The sequence below is a fragment of the Neodiprion virginianus genome, chromosome 6, assembly GCF_021901495.1.
Source record: "Neodiprion virginianus isolate iyNeoVirg1 chromosome 6, iyNeoVirg1.1, whole genome shotgun sequence".
Classification (NCBI taxonomy): Eukaryota; Metazoa; Arthropoda; class Insecta; order Hymenoptera; family Diprionidae; genus Neodiprion; species Neodiprion virginianus.
Window position 1 is genome coordinate 7,190,045 of NC_060882.1, and position 23,350 is coordinate 7,213,394.

General features: G+C 41.8%; 2 protein-coding genes across 5 annotated transcripts in view; one reads left to right on the forward strand and one right to left on the reverse strand.

The window, feature by feature from the left end:
• Positions 1-39: 39 nt before the first annotated feature.
• Positions 40-6,447, forward strand: LOC124307493 (transmembrane 7 superfamily member 3-like). Of its 2 annotated transcripts, XM_046769190.1 has the most exons (8): positions 40-271; positions 1,337-1,684; positions 2,013-2,281; positions 2,468-2,642; positions 2,784-2,951; positions 4,275-4,427; positions 5,512-5,772; positions 5,887-6,447. In XM_046769190.1, the coding sequence occupies exons 1-8, from the start codon at positions 169-171 to the stop codon at positions 6,168-6,170; spliced, it is 1,761 nt and encodes a 586-aa protein (XP_046625146.1). In that variant the 5' UTR covers positions 40-168; the 3' UTR covers positions 6,171-6,447. The 2 variants fall into 2 exon arrangements, with proteins under 2 accessions (XP_046625146.1, XP_046625147.1); XM_046769191.1 differs by lacking the exon at positions 1,337-1,684.
• Positions 6,448-7,526: 1,079 nt separating this feature from the next.
• Positions 7,527-23,350, reverse strand: part of LOC124307494 (paired box protein Pax-6) — a 91,787-nt gene continuing 75,963 nt past the window's right edge. For 2 of the 3 annotated variants that reach the window (XM_046769193.1, XM_046769192.1), the window contains 5 exons: positions 22,162-22,326; positions 21,745-21,827; positions 18,704-18,930; positions 17,969-18,225; positions 7,527-11,597 (listed from right to left, as the gene is read on the reverse strand). In XM_046769193.1, the coding sequence (XP_046625149.1) occupies positions 11,509-11,597; positions 17,969-18,225; positions 18,704-18,930; positions 21,745-21,827; positions 22,162-22,326 (821 nt within the window). In that variant the 3' untranslated portion in view covers positions 7,527-11,508. The remainder of the gene's footprint in view (positions 11,598-17,968; positions 18,226-18,703; positions 18,931-21,744; positions 21,828-22,161; positions 22,327-23,350) is intronic. The other variant, XM_046769194.1, reaches the window with a different exon arrangement.

Below are 23,350 nucleotides of genomic sequence, written 5' to 3' on the forward strand. Positions count from 1 at the left end.
CTGACGTTCGCGTTTCGAGACGAAGTGACAGGTGACAGCTACGATTGCCGCACGCCTGCCCCTCTGACTTGTTTACGTTTCGTCAAAGCGAGCGCTCTCTCACGCTGCAAGGTCGTGCAATTATTCCCTACCTTTCGTCTCGAGGATTTTTACCGACTCTCGGAGGCGATGAGCCGCGGTTCTGCCGCCGCTCTCTTGCTCCTCTTCCTGATCGCGGCAACTTCGTCGGTCACGAGCAACAACGCCGACCCGAGCAGTGCCAAGCCGATCAGTAAGTAGATAACCTCCAATTTTATATACGGGAGGACAAACACGACGTGCTGTTCGCTCAACGTGGACTAATGTTACTCAATCTCCACTTTTTTTCTACGCTCCGCATCGCGCCTCGTCGTCGTGTCGTCTTTCTCTCAAACAGCTGTGAATCACGCTTCGCGGTATTCATTCGATTATTTAAGTCTGGCTGACGAAATGAGCGAGGCTTTAATGGCTTTCGGGAAACAATTCGAAACGCTAGTTGTTCTTTTTTTCTTTTTTTTTATTAATTAATTTTACTCGTAGTCAAAACTCAGGGAAATTTTAACTCGAGTAGTCTTGACGTGATTTCAACGAGAATAATAATAATGCACTATACACGTTCTGTTTCGGAGATAATTTTATTTTTTTATACCTACCGACGCGAAAACAATGTCTGAATAACGTGAATATATTGTTTCGATCATTTTCTAGTGGTCAAAAGATAAAAAAAAAAACACAAAACTGCGAACTATAAACACATCCATGGAAAAGATAAACAGTGAAAAATATATTTCCCGCGACTTTTAATTCGTCTCATTTATTTACTCCATGGATCTGTAACAGAATAAACACTACTGTGTAGGTATATCTTCAAAATTGCCACGTACAATTTTTCGAAAAAATATGTTTTTAATCATTTAATCCCTCTGTAACAGTTTTGTATTTGTTTCAATTTTTTTTTAATCCGAAAATAGCACACCGCAATTTTGGAAAATGTTCTGTAGGCTTATCCACACTTTCTTGAAAATTCAAATAAATACAAAATTCACAGCTAAATAAATACAGTTCTGAAATTATAAGAAAAATATATTTGTCGGCCATTTCTAAATAAAAACTACAGCCTGAGTATTATCAATAAAATTATAGGTACACACAAAGAAAGTTTGACTGAAAAATATCGCAATAACAGTGACAAATCGATTTTTTCAAACTTGTTTACAACTCCGCAATTGGTGGTCAGAAAAAGTTGCAACAGCCGTTCAATTGAGGTTTAGAAAAATTAAATGACCCATGTGACACGAGTGTTGAACCAATTTTTCAGATACGAAAACGGTGACGATATCTTTGGAGAATTACGACAAATTTTACAGGAATGAACAGGCATTTACCGAGCTTATCATTCTCGCGGAAAAAACAGTCGTACAGACGATCGAAGTCGTTCAAATTCCAGACGTCGTATCGTTTTTAGTCGTTCAAATTCACACTTACCAGTACAATATCAGTTTGGCCTACGACAAAAATTTCTCACCGAGAAGATACACCTCTGGTACAAATCTCGGTCTTGTTATTGATCTAATTGGCGGTCAAAATACCGCCAGCACTTATGTCAAAAACGAGAACGTGGTGGATGTCGAAGCGATGGTAGCAGTGGTGGCTTATACCGATGCCGGTGAGTATGACACGGTCATATTTTATGGAATTGCGTAACGCGAAACGTTCGTTACTCCTTTCTCACACCGATTCGTTGATTTCTTTCTTTTTTACTAAAGAAATAGAAATAAAAATTGTGTCAAAGACTAAGAAGACTCGAGGATGCGATCGTACAGAGTTCCCGAAAATATACTGCACTTGATTCAAAGACGCCAATTGTCTCCTTTTCTGTTAATTTTTTTTTTTTTTTGTTGATATATGAAATAGTAATTAAAAAAGTCCCGATCCAGAACATTTATGCATCCTATTGTACAGATGTTTGGCAAATGAATATTTTTCCGATGCAGCGCCAGTGCCTGGAGGCTGCAATATGGAATTTGAAACGGAAATAGCGCCTTACCAAAAACTGACGATAAGCGAGTCGTCGGTAAAAGTGGCCATGCAGCAGGCCGCAAGCCCGAAATTCGAAGGGTTGCGGGTACCTTGCGAGAGAAACGCTGTGCTCCACGAAATGTACATGATGTTTTTACCGGAGCAAGATTTCAGCAGCGTTACATACTTCGACGCGGTCCGAGCTGTCTTGACCGTCGAGGGAATCAGAGAAAACGGCAGAAAGGTACGAAGTCGGAACGAATTGATCATACGGATCGGTGCCTCTTTTTATTACCGTATTATTACTTTTATTTTCTTACCCGCTGCGCGTCTGACACGCAGAGGAAAAACGATAAGGCGCTCTCTAGCTTCTCTCTAGAAGCCATCTCTTATTTTATTTACCCCCTACACCGCCACTCTCATATGCTAGATTCCGTCTTCTACGAGTGGGTCAAAAATGAGACGCACTTACAGTGCTTATCCAGGTACAGGGTCACTCTACGCGGCAATTGCCATTATCGACAACGACACTGCTGCTGCTTACGTACCGGCGTTCACGTACGCTTGTAGTCCCCTGTACTGGACAGACACGTGTCAAGTTTTAAGTACGTCAAACCGCTCTGCATGATATCATGAATACTTTCATCCAACAGAGACGCACGTGATAATTATTTATTATTTACTATTTTCCAACGCCGGTTTTAACACGAGTCGCAGCTAACGTCACTGTATTATTCGCATTGCAGCCTCGTCCTTTTCTAAGGTCCTATGCGCACTCACCCTATTTCTCGGATTCTTCACCACCTTTTTCGGACACAAATGGTTCAAGACCGAAATGTTCTTGCTGGGATTTTTGTCGGGAGGAATCGTTAGCTATATAATCGTAGCCATTTTTGGAAACTACCGACTCGCAGGTAATTAATATACTATTGTAGAAATACTCTCGTGATATACGAAATTCATTCAAATTATTCAGACATGTCGAAGGACATTAGTTTATTAACCAAACTATTATCGTTGCTTTTGCATTATCCTCCCTTGATTTTTCTCTCTGAGTTTAATTATTTCGCAAACATTTGTACAAAAATAAGAAAATTTCAAACAGGAAAAAGTCATTTCTTTTTAAATTAAAGTTTCTTTCGCTGAAATCCTACATAATAGCCACTCTGTCTAACACGAAAACTGATTGGAACACGAGGCTGAAATTAGTTAGAAAAATTCATTAATGCATAATTTCAGAACGACGTTCAAGGAATTAGCTTTGCAAATCATAAGTATATTTTATTTATCACGGTTTACTAAATTTCCGACATTCCTAACGTTGCGAAGTAACGATTTTTCCTGAACATGCACCCTTACCGTAACATTGCTAACTTCATCCTCATATTTAAACCCACAGATATCTCTACTCTCCGCTCGATTTTCCTCAGTATAATTCGATTAGCCAAATGCGGGCGTTAGTGCACATCAAGGTCGCCTGCCGTAAGACTACGTAGAGTTTTTTTGAGGATTTTACCTTTAATTTAATTTTTTCAGCAGACAAAAATCGACGCCTGACCGCGTGAAATAAAATTTTTGAGAAGCCATTCGTTTTCATACTCGCGGTATAACGTAGCGTATACATAGCTTTATGTACGTGCTCGACAAAGTAGAAAATGATACCACTGTAGCTGTCGGCGTACAACGATCGGAGCCTGTAACAGGGGCTGTGAAGGGGTCGCACGACCCTCAGGACACTTCAGTGGACAATATTGCAATCTTGAAACTCTAGTGTATCGGCGAAGGCCGATGTAAAAGAAACGGAAAACCTCTTCACGAGCCCATGAATCGATTTCCGTAACACAGAAGTTTTTCCCTTAGCGACTTTTAATGTTGGCCATTCGTTTTTCTCTTTCATTCTTTTTCTCGCTTTACTCGTTACTTGTCCGCGTTACGGTGATTCGGAAGCAATTTTTTTTCTAGATTTTTGGTGAATTGAAACGACGCTGTAGATTTGAACGAGTTTTTTTTCTTGTTTTGTATCCGATAGCTTCGTTCTCGTCACAAAAGCTTCACGGCTAAAATTAATCTCGGTGGACCAAATGAATTCGTCGATTGATATTGACTAATTAATTTATCAACACGAAGTAAACTCTCGAAGTCAGATACTTGCCAAAACCCTTCAAAGTACTTACAGAGACTTAATTTTGTGTATTTTAAAAGTCTGAAATGAACAACAAATCAAACTAATGTTTTAGGGAATATTGGAATACCAGTATTCGTGGGATGCTTATTGGGATTCGCGTGGCTCGGAGTTTGGTGGCTCTACGCAATACCGATTTTACCAATCATGCTGGCCACCTTGACTCTGGGATTCATCGTGTCGAGCATCGCATACTTCAGTTCACCAGGTGTGTACCAAATTACGTAATACGTTGAATTTGCGTGTACTATCATCTTTATAAATTTTTCTAGACGCATTAGCAAAATAACGAAAAAATCCACGGGTACAAGATAATAAAGTTTCCGCTAAAGTTGGTACACCGGGTTTATGCACGGAGAGGAAAACGCGTTCCCTTTTGCTCAACACCCGCAGGACTTCGATGCCACATTTACACACGCATGCATTATATACCTATAGGTACATGCGTGAGCAGAGAGCGAGAGAGCGCCTTCTCTATCAATGTTGTTCACTCATGCGGAAACCTCGCCTTCCAATTCGCCCTCCGCCACCCCCCTTAAATAAAATCACCCTTCTCGGCTGGAGCCAAACCCTCTCCCGCAGGACGCAGGCCGCCTGGGGTCCCATGGAATATTGTAACCAGCTTGGGAGATTCACATTTACCTAATTGTGTCCCCGTGTTTATTTAGCGCTGAATCTATTTGGGCTACATGCCTTTATACACGTGTAATATGAACTGCCCCTGATTATTACGCCCTGCTGCAGAACCACCACGCGATTCCCACTCCTCTCTCACTTTTTCATTGCTAAAATCAACAGCATAATTTCAACGATCATTCGGTGGATCTACCGCTTCGCTTTTACCTGGTAAAACACTTTCGCGTTCCTTTTTGACATTCTCTTCGCTGCAGAACCCTGCATATGTTTTTTAAGTCCAACTTGTGACATCGAGATATTCTATACCTGCCGCCGGCAGCATTACGGATAAACCGAGATCTGATCTCTGATCTAGATCTTGAATGGCTGTGTCCTGGTACCCTGGTATCGCTTTTTCTCCCAGCACTTTGATACGTTCCGAAATCTTCACGATATACAGCGATTCGAAAATTCTCGGTTGCAACTCTTCCGATAGTTTTTTTTTTTTTCTACCGCGACTCCAGGGCGGTGCAAATTACAATCGAGTAAAAATTTGAAGTACATATCACAAGCACAGAGTGATTTAGTTGCACCTTATTCAAAGAGACAAGATGACCAGTTTTTTTTTTTTTTTTTGAAAATGTATCAAAATGCTTGACAGTTTTCTGAACTTTTAGCCGGAGATCCTTACCTGGAAAATGATACGAGCTTCTGGCTGATCTTCACCCTGATAGTCCTGTGCGTGCCGTTGATACTGAGCACGGTGATGAAGAGCGCGACCATCGTCTCTTGTGTGATCCTTGGATCGTACGCGGTGGTTATTTCGATCGATCACTACGCGGGTTCGAACCTCAAATACATCGTCATCAACGTCATGAGACGGGCCACTTCGCCCGGCTTCAATCTCGCCGTCGTTCATCCACCTTATCAATTCAAAGGTAAAAAATAATATAGACACCGTTCTATCTTCCGTCGTCAAGTTTCGACTGTGTAAAAAATAATCACTCAACAATATTCAAATGTTATTGCCGTTTTTCATTTACCGTTTCCAGACATATGCCTGACGCTTTTCTGGGCAACATTAGCGATAGCTGGTTTTTGCGTTCAGCTCTATCAAAATCGCGGAAAGCCACCGTTTCCCCCGGGGATGTCCAGCTTGCAGGGAAGCCGGATTCTAGTCACGGAACGAACGCCGTTGCTAGTTGAATCCAGGATCCCCGTAGTGACGCTGCGGGACGACGACGACGACGACGTCTTCTATTCGCCGGACAGAAAGTGGTACAGCGGTATTCTAAAAGCAGTCAGAGGGCGCAAAGAGTCTCCCAGACATACTTGACATGACCTGACTTGATATATCTTACCCCGATCGTCCAGAGTTACTTTTTTGCTAAACAGATTATGCTCGAAACATCAGTAACTCGACGAGTTACCGAAAGGCGATAATTATTATATAAGTATCAAGTAAGCGCACACATTCGCGTATATATATATATATACATATACCTAACTATGTCAGTTAATACAACAAATCGAGACACTTTCCATCGAAAGAGCCGAAAAGAAACTTGTGTTATATTATATTTTATACAATATACACACGTTAAATTACTCGATAATCAGTTTTCTCATTAAATCGTGAAACGCGGCTCATCCTTCTCCCCGATCCAACGAAATCCTGCATCCCGACTCCTCGCCAAAACTCTTCAACATTGCACCGAAGCACCTATACCATAAATAATACTCGTTGATCCCATAGAGGTACGCAGAGGGCTGTACGAGATGTTATCTCAAAAGTGCTTTCATTGTGGCTAAAGTGTTTGCGTTTAGCCTATTTCTCGCCCCCTGCCCCCGGGCGTATTTCCCCCTCTCGCCATCTCTCTCTCTCTCTTCTCTAGTTTCTTTTTACCTTTTAAATTCCGTTTTCGAGCACGTATATAACTCGGCCGTGTGAGTGAATCGCGCACCCTTTTTTCCTACGCCTATACATGTACATACACAGAGTGCAGGCGAGTTGTTTCGTGCGGTATGATCCCACCGCCGCCGTTAACACGTCTTGTATTGTGCCGACTATAACAATGACTTGGATGGTTCCCCCGGGGGTGAAAAGCGGGAAGCCCCCTCATCTCCTCGTGCGAGTCGTCCGGAGCCGGCGAACCCCGTTTTAGTAAAACGTTTCGCCTCGTGGAAAAGAGGATGCCACCGCGGCGAGTGATTATCCTCGAAAAGATCCTTGGGGGCTCACGCCGGCATGAAACGGGATTAGAAAAGACCTTTTCATAAGTGCACACGGGCCTTTATACTCTTCGGTGTACGCCTTCTCGAGTTGGTGCCCTGCGCACAGGATTTTCAAACATTTCTCATAGGCGTTTATTTACGCTGCAGGCCGAAAACCAATGTCTATGATTTTTGTAAATTTGCGAAAAATCAGCAGCCGTATCTATTCGGACATCAATCCTGTATTGACCCTGTAAATAATGAGATATTAAATTCACATCGGAATCCTGATGTTTCTTATTTCATTTGAATGAGAAAAAATTTCAACTCTCAATTGATATGAGTTTCAAAAGCTTCAAGGTTTTATATTTTTTAAACTTGTAAAGTTGGATCGTAGAGTTTGGAACGTGGAAAGGTCTGTGTGGATAGTCTGCATCTTTTCGCGTCAACGATTACAGATTATATCATCATAACGGTGTTAAAATGAATTAATAACATTTATTGAATCGAGACAGTGACACCTAATAATGGTTTCTATTCGCTACTAATTACAATTCTCTTATGGGTAATCACAGCAACAATATTATCTCAATATTCACAACACTTACATAGATTACTGCCGCAATAATAATATATATATATAATATGTATATTTATATATATTATCCATTCTCGTTTAATAAATTTATTTATTAATCGTATGTTTTTGCTTTTTTTTTTTTTGTTTTTTTGTCACTTTGCTTTTTATCAATTTATTTATTACACTTTATTTATAGTTCGTAAGTGAATTTTTGCATATCACTTCCATGTTATACATTGAACAGTATCATACGCAAAACGTCCCAGTCAATCTTCTCCTTAAAAACGATGATAATACTCTTCAAATTACGCACTCTTGATTTGATTCAAGTATTAATAAAAAAATTTCATATACATTGCGTCAATATTTCTCACTAATACGTTCATGAATCGTAAATGAAATAAATATTGAAGTTATTGTTGACACAGCCAAGAATTTTCACAGAATCACTGTAAACTACTGCGACATTTGATAAATCTGCGAGCCCGTAATTGAAGAATATAGTCGAGGCATATGAATCTGTTAATTGGAAATCCTCCATATGAAGAAAAGTTTTCAGGATAAAAGAGAAGGAAAAATATTGGCGCGCATTTTACACAGTAACAATTTATCAGTTTCATTCGAATTTTACTCTCGATAATTACTCGCGTCAGTGTTTGTTTTAATCTAAGGCTGAATGAGCACAATTTAGAGGACAATTAGGCATCGTTATCACAAGCGTATGTACGTAGGTTGCACTGCATGCTTACCATTTCGCTCGTACATCGAGTAATTAGCAACAGGTTAAAGTGGTTTCATGTGTCTGACACGTGTCACGCATTAAGTTGGTTCAGGACGGCTATGCGTCAAGATTGTCGAAGGGATCCCTGTTTAACACGGAAGTATTATGCAAGATGTGTGTGTGTGTGTGTGTTTGTGTGTGTTACAATTTGACATAATCGACTGGAATGATCGAAGTATCAGAATGCCGAACCGAAAGCGACGCTGCATATAGAATTATCTGTTTCTTTTTTTATTATATACGAATATGCAGCCAAAGTCTGTTTCCAATTAGAACTTTAACTTTGTTATTCGTTAATTATTACGTTTTCTTTTCTCCAAAAATATAAATTTAAGACTAATGTACATTATTTTACTTTACTTTTATTTTATTATTTTTCATCGTCTTTGTTTTTCTTCTTGTTCCTCTTCTTCGTTCATCTACTGTACGTATAGTATAATAATAATGCGAAAATTGTGTTTTCAAAGAAATTGCATCGGTTAATTAACTGACCGTAAATAATGTCAATGTAAGTAGCTCCTGTGGGTATTAGAATAATCATCAATTGCTTCGCTGTACTGTCACGTGTTTTATGCACGCATGATTTTGACACACTCTATGATATTTCGATAATTATAATTATAATAAAACACAACGATTTACTGTTTCTGCTTTTCTGATTATCTATTGATTGGTAGTAGTTACGGGTAAGGTAAGGTAGTTAGGTAGACAGGTAAGTAACGTCACCTAAATTCGCACAGAGCTGATCGTCCCCTACACGAATTTATCACACGACTCTCTCTCAGCTCGCAAAAATTGAGGGGTAATAAAACTCACGATACCCAGGGAATTGCAATCCACGAGGCGTTAACACCGGCGAAATTCATTTCAAGAATGAGAAAATAAAAAAAAATCCAGTCGAATATCGCTACCGGAAAATCAATCGCGAAAGTATAACTGATACGAAGCGATGTTAAAAATTAATAAAACGAAAAACGACATTTGTACTAATAGATTCAGACTCGGACCGTTCGAACTTATGCATATTTAGGTAGACGTTGCAGAGGTATAGGTAAAAACGTACGTTATATATAATGGTGAATCGAATTTTATCGAATCGAGCCACGCGTTAGATTATCACAACGAAGAAAAAATAATAATATTGTCAAGTCCAAGAAATCATACGTTTCAACATTCCTTGAAAGATTATATGTATATTTCATAAGATGAAAAAATCGATTTGACTCGGGTTTGTTTTTATTGCAACAAAGAACTGTATTCGTGTAAGATCTATCGAAATTATTATTTCCTTGGATTCGTTATCAATTTTTCTTCGATTGCATCATGGGAAAGAAAATACACTGAATATTACCTAGATTATAGACTACAAGTTTACTGTAGGTGAAATTATTCTTTCCCCCTAAGTATTTGTCTTTTCTTCGTGTGAAGACGACCTTCGATTCAGCCGAAGAGGTTGTAAATCTTGGGAACTGTATATTATATGTAATAACTGGCATTCGGTATATAAGGTACTATTATTTAAATATATATATATATATATACAATGGCAATGTTAACTATATAATTATAATCATATACACTATAATATATCGACTAAACCAAAGGTAACAAATGCTATGTCATATTATTATTATACAATCTGTAACTGAAGACAAACGGTTTTTTTTGCTGTTCTCGTTTCCCTTTACTTATCAATTTTTTTTTTCAATTTTTCTTTTTTTCCTCTGATATTATTTCTCTTTGTCTCATTTAAAAAAAAAAAACAAGCCGAACTAAAAAAATTTTTTTTTTAAATTGACAACCAACGATCGACGGCTACAAAAAAATATACCGGCAAGAATGGTACGTCAAAAATTGCTTTGGGATCCAAAGCAATAACCATAAACCATCGTTCTGAGATCATTGAAGATTTATCGAAGTATCCTGCAGCAAAAATTATCTGTTCGAGTCTGTTTGTTGCAAAAAAAGAAAAAAATATGTCGTTGTATATAACTGACTGTAAATAACGTAGCAAAATCGATCCTGCATCGTGGTTTTTGTGCGATTATTAAATAAAAATGCTTACCGTTTGTGTCCGGAGAAAAACAAGCCGGAGAAACAATTTTTTGGCGATACTTTCTATCGGCATGGAAAGGGAAGAATCCGTCGATCTGTTCGACAAACTTCCGCGATGACTTCGAAAACGGACGATCAAAAAATGCAAAACTGATAGAACGCGGCAGCCGACTGAAAAAGTTTTTAAAAAATATTTCTAACTGAAGAAAAATTTATAAATCTTGTTTTAAATAAATACGTAAACTGGGAAAAACATACTCGTTTATTTGGGAAAATTAATAAGAAGGATAAAGTATACGTTTGTCGGTAAAGCATTGAAAATAGATTTATTTCCGGTAGAACCGGAAGTTCAAATTAAACGAGGTATGGCAATTTTTCATGCCCATCGTTTCGTTGTAAAATTCCGTAAGTTTCGGATGTTTTCATTCAGCCGCTTCCGAGATTATCGCGAGAATTTTTCGGGACAACCGACAGACGGACTTTTTTCTAAAAGTCTTGTTTTTCGGATTCCAGAGGTTCGAAAAAGTGATTTCCGACCGAAACCAATTCTAGCTTTCCTTACATTGCCAATGGCGATGAGAACTAAAATACTCACACACACACATATATATATATATATATATATATATATATTTGTAAAAAAAACTTGCCGATTTCACCGCGCACGTCGATCGCTGGAAGTAAAACGTAACGTTTACGAGTCGTTAAAAAAAACGTCGAGTATAGATGTAGGTATTTAAAATATTATTTGGTTTACCCTGCAGGTTGACCCGGGCCTCTCGCGAATGTCGGAGGTCCTAGTCGCGGCTCCGTTTCTCACTCGCTACCGTCGGACGTGTGCGTCGAGGTAGTCGCCGGCGGACTTGGCTGATGCTGAGGGTGCTGGGAGTGCTGAGGGTGGTGCTGAGGATGGTGCTGGGGGTGCTGCCCGGCGAGGCCAAGGGTTGCGAGCAGCGGTCGTGGGACTGGGGCAGCTGGAGGATGTGGCGGCGGGCTCTCCTGGCCGACGAGGAGACTCGTCGCCGGGAACCCGAAGAGCTGTGATCACTGGAGCCGTGGCCAGTAGTTGCCGGCGAGGTCCGGAGTCTGCGAGGGTATCTGAACCGGTACCGAGACTCCCGCCGATATCACGCCTGGAATTAGACAATTACGAAGCCAAGGTACAACGATATCCAGAGTTGGCGGTATTACAGCAACGACGACGACAACAACAGCAACAACAATATCGAGTTTTTATACACCGGAATTATATTTGGCATATCGATCAAGCTGGATCGAAGTCGTGGAATTAACGAATCCTGTTAAAGTTAGGCACAATTGATAGTTTGTGTAACGAAATATTCGTGCTACATCGTTAAAAACATTTTGCGATCGTACTTGTGTTAATCAAACGAAACTTCAAACTATAGACACATCATTTTTTATACAACGTTGACAATGCAGGGTTTCGACGATATTCAATTGTACAATCTTCATTTCTGTCACACTTCAAATTACCTTCTCTCATACTCTGGAACGAACTGCAAAATATCTCCGAGTTTCGACTTTTCCTCGTTTCTATCTGTTTGCGAAAATTTCGCATACATATATGTATAATGTATAGACAAGCGATCCATCCACGGATTTCTTGTTTTTTTATATTCCGTGAACATTCATCGGCATACACAGATACCGCTGCGCGTACAAGTGCGGCAGTTTATCACACGTGGGCGACGTGCAATTTTCTTTTTTCTTTTTCTTTTCCCCTTTTTGAGTCGCACCCTTCGCATGGCTAATACGCTGCGTGTACAAAGTGTAGAATGAGGGTGTGGGCTGGGTGACACTCCGTGACTGTATAACTCTCTGTCTCTCTCTCTCTCTCTCTCTCTCTCTCATTTGACGGAGACGATACAAGGGTTGAAAAATGATTGATCACTGCCGGCACGTAGCGTTACGTAAAGGCGTAACTAAGAACACATGAGAGTGGGACACGTCGTATATGTATACCCCTAGTGTGTCATTGTTGCGAGGCAATGGTCCAGCTCGACAAGTATTTGCGACTTCATATTATATAATATATTAGTGTGTACGAACGGGGATGTTATTACGAGGGGATGTTGTCACCGTAATATAAGTAATAACCGTTGATACTCGAACGACCGAAACTATGCGAAGGGTTGCACTTACCACAGATCTCTCTATACGTATACATGTAATACTCGTAGCTTACCGTATAAATATCTATTCAATCCATTAATTCGTCCGTTTCCTCTGCATTTATACGTAACATTTGCCGTGTTATGTGTATAGAACAATTGCTTCAGTAATAACCTGTAGAATACAGTAATCGAATACTTACGTTCCGTACGTGTTACATAGGCTGGTTTTCTCACAACTTTGCGGGTTTTGGTTTCAATCGCCGATTGAGGGGGGGGGGGGGGGGAGGGGGGGGGGGGGGGAATTACGAGATTAACAAATTGCTTTCGATTCGATTCTTACGGTGGATAAAACGTTGATTTCCGACACTATGCGCGTTAGGGTGTAACAAAAAAAAAAAAAAATTTCAAATGTGGATCAAAATTTCGGTAGAGCATCTTAAATGTAATATCTCGGCCAAATATGAGCTCTTTATACTGATATTTAGAGTTCGGAAATCGATTAGAGTTAGAAAAATTCTATCTCAGTATTTCTTTATAGAGCGTGGTATTTCCTATAAGAATCTGTATTCGGATAGTTTGTAAGCCAAGCCGTTTACGAGAAAGACAATGGCAAATTTTTCGATTTTTGAGTGTTATTTAAATGGAAAATGGAAAGCGTAAAATATAGGCATCTCTAAATATCAATATTAAGAGCTCATGTTTGACTGAAATATTATGTTTGAAATGCTCTACCGAAATTTTGATCAACGTTTAATTCACCGTAAGAATTGGATCGAAAGCAATTCGTTAATCTCGTTACTTTTCCCCCGTTTCAACTGGCGTTTGAAAGTAAAAGTTGCCAAGTTTCACAAAACGAATTTACAAAATTGATCGTAAATTTTCTTGCGAAATCGCATCGGTAGATTCCCTCTCCCGGGTGTCATACATCGATCGCAAATATCACCAACTCTATTTCAATGGTGAAAACGTACCTTGAGAGTTATACCGTAAACAAAAAGATTACACGTGCAATGGGAACCTGTCGATGAAGAAGAAAGCTTGGTGGAAAGATTGCGTGAGGAGAAATCCTCGAAATCGAATGTGTTCGTTAAAACAAACCTATTAAATAATGCAAGATAAATTTGAACGAAATAAAAACTTCCGCAACAACGGCGTAAAGTGTGTCCAATGAAAACAAGCAGTGTTTTAGTAACGCCGGTATAAAATGAAAATATTATCAGGTACCGAGGGAGGTACACGTAACGAGTAAACCGGATAATTACCTCAAGCGCAACCGAATCGTAATCAAAGTCGAGGAGTGTGTTCATTCCAACGTAAGCGAACCGGAGTTGAAATAACAAAACCCTTTACACATTCGGTTTCGTGGAATTCGCCTGACCCGAATAAAAAAAAAGACAGAACTTAATAAGTGCACATAACATAGGTATACCCGATACGTATAAAAAGGTACGCGCATCCTCGAGATGAAAAAGTGGCGATATATTTTTTCGCAAAATTGGCGTCTCTTTTTCCATCCCGGATCGCAATCACGCTTGTACTTTCCAGAGAACGTATACGTACACAACGCAGATATTGCCTATCCCTATACACATGTACAGATATAAGTGAAGAAATGCCAAGAAAGGACGATCAAGCCAAGTGGAGGAACGGTCCCGGACGGGAAGTCGAACCCCTGAAATAAGTAACTACCCTACGTAGGTACGTACATACGTATATCAACGTTGAAAAAAAGGGGAATGTAAAAAGAAGAAGACACGGATGGCTCTAACAAACGTCGAACAGACGACCAGAGACTTTGTATCGGCCGTCGCTCTCCGTCTGCAGAGCCGAGCTAGGGAATATCTGTTCGATGGGGGTGGTTGGATATTTGGTAGATGGTTATGTATTACATACGCGTGTTCGCCTTACATAGGTATAGGTGGGAACCAGCGCGTACATAACGATGGTTGTACATATGTACGAGAGTAGAGGGAGGGTGTGCAGGGTGCATGTACAGCGTGTGCCCTCTTCCTCCCGCCCCCTCCTTTGGCTTCGCACGTTATTGAGCGCTCGCCCAGGCGAGAGGCCGAGACCCAACCCAACTCCAACCCAACTCCAACCCAACCCGAGGTTCCACCGGAGGACGGAGCCTAGGGTTCCTCTCCTCTTCGCCGGTGCGCGGCTTTCGCTAAACGGAGCTGGCGGCGTGCGGAGGCCGCGAGAGGGTGCGAGAACGGCGGGGTGGCGGGGAGGAGGAACAAGGGAGGGCAGGGGACGATATTGCGGATAGGGGGAGTGACACACAAAGAGTGAAAATAGAAAATGGAAAACTCCCGCCCCGCGCGAAGCTTCACCGTTGGGGGGAGAAAACCAGCGAACATCCCATTCTGCGATTCAGCCTGCGGCGGCAACCCCTCTTCCCTCCCCCGCCCCCCTCTCCCGCCCTCTCCTTCCCCCCATCTGCCTCTCCGCCCCACCGGCTCCGCGAGATTTGTTTTAAAATCCTTTTATACAATTCGCGTCCTTATATACGCCGCCGCGATTCTCTCTGTACATATACACGTGTCTGTGTGCGGGTGTGTTTAAAAAAAAAAAAAAAAAGTTATATGATATAATTTCTTTGCACGCGGCATGTCTGTAACTACGTAGGTACCTTCGCATTTTTAGTCTTAACCAGGCCGCGTTTCTCCCACAGTTATTATACACTTTTGCTTTTATAATATCCCCCCTCTATGTGTATAATATGTACGTGCCCTATGTACAGATTGGGCGAAACATATAACTTGACTACTAACGCGGCTAGACGCGCTATAATCCCTTCATCCGTGAAGCTGCTTGTTTTTTTTTTGTTCATCTTTTTACGTTTGTAAGATACAATCGTCTAAAAAACTTGCCGCTACGCGTAGGTGTAGTAGGTACTCGAGTACTTCGATGGAAAATTGTAACGTTGCGTCGTTATAAAATTCTTACTCTTGATACCTCGTTAATAGCTATTCCGTGATGATAAAAGCTACAAGCAATAATCGGAAACACTTCGAGGTTTGAGCTAAGATTGAAAACGAAATATAAAATCAATTCCGCGTTTAGATTGTTTTTTGCTTTATACCTTTGCGGTATACCCTCCCCCACATCCGGAGGTAAATTTCGAGAGAGCGATTTTCTACTTTCGTCAATTTCGTTTCCTCGTGTTTCACTAGAAACCGTAGGTTATATGATGAATATATCAACCATGCGTACAATTTACACGTATTTTTCACTCTCCGCATCAGCTGCAGCTGGCTTTCTAAACGTGTAAAGAATTCCGAGTGATTACCCGCTCCCGTCATTCTGTTTTATCCTCACTTCCTATCAATCTAGAATCAACGTGCCGGCGCAGAATCAACGATCCGCCTCGCAGTGGAATGACTGGAATTAACTTCACGCGCGCATAACTACTTTTTTAGTTTAATATTTTGTTTTTTCAAATTTTTGGTACATTAATTAAAAAGCAGCCATCCCTATATGTTACATTTGTACAATATTATAAATCGTCGTTTGAACATAACGTAATCAATCGTTATCAGATTTACGTCTTTGACTAATTTCAATCCACATAATCACGACGCGTGATCATATTTTTGCGCAATTATGCAAGTACATGTTCGTAATGTCACACGAGCGATATTTATCGCCGAGAATGGACTTGCCCCCACGTTTTTTATCGAATTTTCACACTCCTAAACTACGTGCACGAGAGACAAATCGCGCTGCGCAGGCAACAAGTACCTTAAACCCATCTACCTTATATCCGCCTACCTACCAAGATAATAATGACCCACCTGTTCGTGAGCCATGAGTTACTCACAATTTGCAAGTGCAAGCATGAGGGTGCAAGCACGAAGGTGAGCAACGGCACAGAACTGCGGGATGGAGAGGAATGAAGAGGAGGAGTTTGAGTTGCATGCAGCGATGCGTAAAATAGCTGTATAACCATAGACGCGTTTATTATAGATCCGCACGGAACACAATATGCAGCCTGCAGGCTTTCCAAGCGCAGGCGTCAGGTTATACAAATTATGAATTCAAAAGAATACAAGCGTGCGAAACAAAAGGAAAGTAATAAACGTTTTACACATACCTATACATGCTTATATTACCAACCGCACACAGGGTTATTATATTATATTAACTTTGGCACAACCGCCACATTATTCCTTCGTCGCAATTAAACTAATTATGCCGTATACATCATTCCGCATAACTAGGCCGATACAACGCGACGCGTAATTATAACGCTGTAGGAGCTTTTATCCTCTCGGTACGCCATTGTTGTAACACGGCGATCGATTAAACTTTCATCCCGCGAACAAAATTCGAATCGTGTCGGTAGAATTGCGATATACGAGAAGAGGCGCAGATAGAGAGGATAAAAAAGAGACTAGAGTACGAATCGAATAATCGTTACACGGTATTACATCGCTCTTCAGCCGGCGATTGATTGATCACCCGGTAAAGCGCATTCGTACGTGTAGAACGTGCATCTATGCGAATGTTACTAATGAAATATGTAGTTGAAAATCAAGCCGCGTCTCGTAGGCGTTACGCGTTACTATACACCGGTCATTTTTTCCCGTTAGGTATAATACATACAATATAGGCGGATGTTTAGCGGCGATTCGACCACTTTAATTGATCGTTATTTATCGGGTAGGTCCACAAGAGGTGGATGGCAGCGGCAGCTGAGACGGGGATAAAAGGATGGATGGATGGTTCGCAATTGCTCTCGCGGCGATCGTTAAAATTTCTGGTATTCTGAACGGCCGTGCACCACAGAAGGAGGTAGAAAGTGGATTGTTAATTGGAGTGTGGAAGGCCCCATTCTCTCTCTCTCATTCTTTTCGCTCCCTCGGTACGTATTATACCGAGCCTGCACCACAGCAGCAGGAACAGCATCAGCAGCAGCAGCAGCGGTGTTATCCAGGTTAAGTTGAGTCAGACAATTTTACAACGATAGCCAGCGCAACGAACGGTAAACCGCATTTCCGAAGTGGAAAATGCCCGCAGTTTACTCCGAGATCAATAATACGGAGGAGGGTTGGTGTAAACAAAGAAAATAAAAAGAAGGAAACAAAAAAAAAAAAAGGGGCCGAGGGATGACAAAAGGAGGAAAAAATCAAACGCCGAGCCATTGTCGTTGCCGTATTTCCTCCTTTCATTTTTTCCGCCACCTCCCTCCGCATAGTCTCCGCAATCTCGTTCCCTTCCGCACGGCACGCGCGCACGCATGCGAGAAGATGCGGAGCCGTCATCTTCCGATTCTTTCGTACAGACGTGTAACTGTTGCGTGCAACGATCACTGACTTCACACGAACGTAACGAAGAACGGAAAAGGGTGTTCTCAGACTTACCGGTCGCCGTCGATGTCGTCGGCTGATACGTCGCGCCTCCGGGACCAGCCGGCTGTCCCCCGGGAGTGGTCGGCGTTCCCCCATGGGAGGTCGGTATTCCGCGATGCGGTTGCGAGTGGGCCGCCGCGGAATGTGCGTGCGAATAGGATTGCGTTAGGGAGTGAAGTGGCTCGTGGAACACGTACGCCGGGTAACCCTCCGCTCTTTGCTGGAGGCAACTTCCGCCCATCGACCCGCCCAGACTTCCGGACATCGAGCTGCGGAGATACGGGAATACGAAATGATAATATTAAAAAGGATTTGCGGTATGTCGGGTGAAAAGGCGTTACAAATTTTCACAATTTCTGTGACTAATTGCCTATTTGTGTTTTTTCTCTTCTTCTCATGAAAAATTATTAAATAAAAGAGACTCGTAATTGTGAAATGAACTTCAGGATAATTTTGTTAAAAATCGGAAACTTTCAATATTCGTTGCAACAAGTTCCGATACAGGTAGCCGAGGCTGGCTTGAACTGAGTCAAAGAAGAACGACTCGATTTTCTTTTTTCCCCAACCTAACTTGAGGAACTTTAACGATGTTAATATTTTGTGAAAATGATCGAATTAATAACACACGAACAACTTTAATTTCCATCGATTCCGTTTCACTCTAGCGGAATCAGAGGTGCGCACGACGGTTGAATTGCGTATAATTCGTAAAATACTCGTAAGAAAATTGTTGAAAAATATAGAAACCTGTAAGTGTCGGGCATCGTAGCGATCGGTTGGGGTATGGATGAGTACATGGCGTTGAAGCCGGCGTTGAGGGGGAGTCTCGGGGTTGCGGGGGTGGCTGCGGGTGGCGCGGATCCGTTGATACCACCCCCGTTACCACCGCCGACAACCTGGTCTACCGCCGCTCTCCTTTGGTTACGAAGTTTCTCTTCCCGTCGCCACTTTGCCCTACGATTGCTGAACCATACCTGCAAGAAAACCCGAAAACGGAACGGTAACGTTAATAAATTTTCGATTAATTATAATCTCGTTACACATACGCATACATATACTCTCTGCATGACCGGGCGATCGCATCTTTCGTGCCTGCAGGACAGCCTTGTAACATATAAAGCATCGTTCAGGTATCGCGTACCGCCATTTTTTTTTTTATCTTTACGGGACCCTCCCTTTCGCCCATAGTAACTCTACGCAACGTTCCTACGCTCTCTATACCGAATATACTACCACGTGCTCATTTCCGGTAATTAACAAACGACGTAAACATACATGTGATACAGTGCACTCTCTCGACAGGGGTTTATCTTTGAAGCAGTATTCTCTCAACACGACTGCTTAGCAAATGCGATGATTCTGTCATTTTTTTTAACCACAGGAACAAACTTATTCCTATTTCAACATACAATTTATCGTGTAAAACGTTTACACGAATAATTATGCACGAAAAAAAAAGGAATACGTTGTTAAATAAATTGACACGCAAATATATTTCCACGTTGAAATAAAACGAAATGGGAGTATAACCAATGTAAACAACGTATCCGCGCCTGCACGAGAGACCGGCCCTAACGAGACCTCAGATTTCTGGAAAATCGCTTTTCCTCTTGTACTGTTGTGGGCCTATTGAGAGAGTGCGCTGTATGTTATTAGCTAAGATATCGTGCAGCTAGGTAAGTGCGTTACGTTACGTTATGATATAAAATCGATGACCGTAGATAGTACACGTATAGACTTGGTGCGTTACGCAATACTCGAACGACGCCTTGTTATACCTGTGAGCGTACATTCGTACCCAACCATCATGCCATCCCAATCACATTCACTCTTCGGCCAACCCATTGTCGCCCAAAATTAGCTAGCCGCGGCTAATACACGGTGTCGATATTCCCAAAACGGCTGTTATAATTTCCGTCTACTCGGGCTGGGAGCTGTGTCTCACATTTCAAACAATGTTTGAAAGCTATCCAATTTCAGTATGATCAAAATATTTAATTCTACTATTTCGTATACCTATAATAATTAAATAGCTTTAACGGATTTCGATTTTCAATGTTCACCGAGTAACGACCTGCTCTTCCAGGTGATATATTTCAACCGTAACGCGGTTTTTTCTATAAAATCTCGAAAAATCTACGTTGTTGCCGAATAAAATGTGTCGGAACACTGACGCAAACCGATGTACGGAATGTATCGGGGAAAAAATTTTAAATCTTACACACAAGTTTTATATCCTCCGCTGGATGATACCGATAATGATAATAGTAATAACAATGACGACAATATTAAGACCTTTAGGCCAAATATCTATACACGTATATATACATAGTATATACGTAACGTAATAACGCGATGGTATGTCTATCATAACCGTGTAAAAGCGGTTGGCGTCCGCTTACTTAGAGACACTTAGGTGGGAAAACGCGGGGTAGAGTATTAAAGGGGGGTGATGAAAGAGATGAGAGAGAGAGAGAAGGAGAGAGAGAGAGAGAGAGAGAGAGAGAGAGCCACGGAGTCTCGAAATTATAATCGTGTTTATCGGCGCCAAAGCCGGCCATTGCGTGAGAGAAAAGAGAAGAGCCGCGTTCGAACTATAGAGCAAGGGGAGAGATTTGTAGGAGATAACGTGCGCGTCGCGAAATCAGTATAACCATGAGATATAGGTGGAAACCAGGCCGAGCAAAGGCCAATCGGAGTAGCGGGTCCCGTGGGATGCCAGGCCGGTTGCCATGGTTGCGTCCGAACCCTCTTAGGCTTTGCTCGATTCCTCTCACCGCGAGCCCAAGCCCGAGCCATATCTCCCTCTCCCTCTCCCTCTCCCTCTCCCTTCGCCGCCCTCGACACGGCTCGAAGCCGTCCCTCTTTCCCGCCATTCCTCCTCGACGCGAGGAGCATGCCTCCTTTACTCTCTGGCGCAACTCTCGAGCCTCCTCTCTATCCTTCAGGCTGTGCTGCCTACACTTAGCAAGATCAATAACAGCCAACGAAGCTTGAAAACACGCGTCAACAGGGTCTTGGCACTGTTTGTTTGTTTGCCCGCCTACCTCCTCCTCCCTCCCCCGCCCCCCCCCCCCCCCCTCCGCCCTTCTTACTCGCTCTGTGCCGTGTTTGCTCGCCGCATACAGCGTCGCGATCCTCGTACCCTCCGAGTCTACGTACCCCATAGCATAACCCATAACGCGGACCCTCCGAACCCGGTCGCTGCTTCCATATTACCTTCTCCACGCGTCAAACACCGTTTCGAAACCCTTACAGCCTGACCGACGAGACGTGTAAATTATGCCCGAAGGCGCAAGGTACACCGGGCACAGCCAGCCTGACCTGAGACGTCGCGCATCTTTAACGATTAATTTGGCGATGACCGAGCGACGAATGCTTGCAGCCTCTTGTTTCGACTTAAAATTTTTGCACTACTTGATAAATAAACAGTTAACAATCGCTGTTAAATAATGGCGTTTCCGCTGCTTCCAGATTTTTAAGACCGAAATAAAACGGACCCTTTCGCGTACACGATTTTGGAGAACGCTTTTGGGTATCGCGCGCAATGTAATTCGGTTGGGCAGGTTTGCGGGTAACCCGGAACTTGAAATCGTCGGCTTCGCAACGCACGCGAGTCCGGAGTAAAAAGTAAATTTGACAGTGGCGAAATCCTACGCGTTGATAACAGCGTGCGCCGATGCTGTGCAAGGATCGTATAATCTGCCTTTGCCTATAGGGGTGAAAATAACTATTCGCGCGGTGTTCGCTCTGACTTCTCTGCGCTCTCACACACAGCACACACTCACCTGGATACGTGCCTCGGGCAAACCAATCTTCTCGGCGAGACGCTCCCGCGCAAAAACGTCCGGGTAATGCGTCCTCTCGAATTCTGAAACGGACGGAAAAATTCGGGATCCTTGAGTGCCGTTTGAAGAGGTGCGTGAAAATCATTGAAAAAAGAAACGTGGGGTGAAAACGTTGATAGCCAAACTATTGACAGTTGAGTGTGAAAGTTTCAACAACTCTTTGCCAAGTTCAATATTAAAACTTGAATATGCTGATAGTATCAAGGAAAATATCAGATACATGGTATATACCAACAAAATAAACTCAGGTACGATAATTATGAGAATAGGTAGAGGTGAATTTAACGGTACAATTATATAAAATCTTCCCGGTAAACTGTACGCTTATATAACGATAGGTTCTCAGAGTATTGTTACCTTTTTCAAGACTGTCTATTTGCTCGTTGCTGAAAGATGTCCTGTTGCGTTGTAGCTTCCTTTTTAACCTTAACCTTAGCTGGGAGTCTTCGTCTCCGGATGAATTGTGCTCCGAGTTACCGTCGGAAGTGCTTTCCTGCTGATGAGAGAGTAGCGATCCGGTATCTGTGAACAAACCGTGAAGAACCGGTGTTTTCACTTCGTTTCATCGAGTATATAAGAAAAAGATTCCTAAACTATATATACGTAACGAAATTTGTGAAAAGAGGATTAACAAGTAGAAAAGAAATTTTTACCCTCGATTCTCGCTACATACTATTTACCGTTGAAACTCTTTTCCGATTAACGCACGTGTATAATGGAGATATTTTGACGGTAAATAATTCGGCACCGTTTTAAACGATATTTCGTCGTTGCAGCATCGACCAACGCACGTATAGGCATTGCAGGGTAAACCGGACGTTGAAACGCGCGTAATGCGAAAGTCAATAAAACGACACACCCCGCGTACGCCTATACACCTAGTTTTACAGAACGCCCGTACACGGGACATGTTTTTGACGGGCAAAGCCGTGTCTATTGTCCATCCACTAGGCGTACTATATACCCATCTAATACAAGTTATACACGTTTTATGCGTATTGCCCAAACCTCCGCGGCGTGTATCTAGCGCAGCGAGCATAATGCGCGAAGGCTGACTATGCAAACCGCAAGCTTTTCGCATGGCTCGATTATACCCGTACATACGTATACACGATCTCGGAAGGCAATTATAACAGTCCCAATTAAATATGGACAATGTAAAGAACTATTTTACACAGTGTTGTTCTGTTTAACCGAGACTTAAATATCAGTCGGTTAAAATTATATTATACACGAAGGAAACTATGACGTGATTGTAAACTGCGAACGTTACTTTATAGATATGTATAATATTGTATATACGAATAATTGTAGAGCACGACGTAAGTATTGTTCGTTGTACAAAATCTGACAGTCTTTTTCACTATAACCATCGGTAAAATACATTAAGTATTGGAAAAAAAAAAGATACAAAAAATGAATAAAAGTCCAGCGTAATATACATTATGTGTCTACTGCGCTGTAAGAAGGCTCTCTTTTCTCTCCGCACACAATTTTTATTTCACATTTATTTTTCGGCCGACCTCAATCTAAGCGCGTTTCAAGT

Bases quoted from the DNA above. Each gene is read 5' to 3' on its own strand.
- LOC124307493 (XM_046769190.1), top strand. From the start codon at position 169: ATGAGCCGCGGTTCTGCCGCCGCTCTCTTGCTCCTCTTCCTGATCGCG. The intron at 2,282-2,467 runs GTACGAAGTCGG...CTCATATGCTAG, and splicing joins TCAGAGAAAACGGCAGAAAG to ATTCCGTCTTCTACGAGTGG. The intron at 4,428-5,511 runs GTGTGTACCAAA...CTGAACTTTTAG, and splicing joins CGCATACTTCAGTTCACCAG to CCGGAGATCCTTACCTGGAA.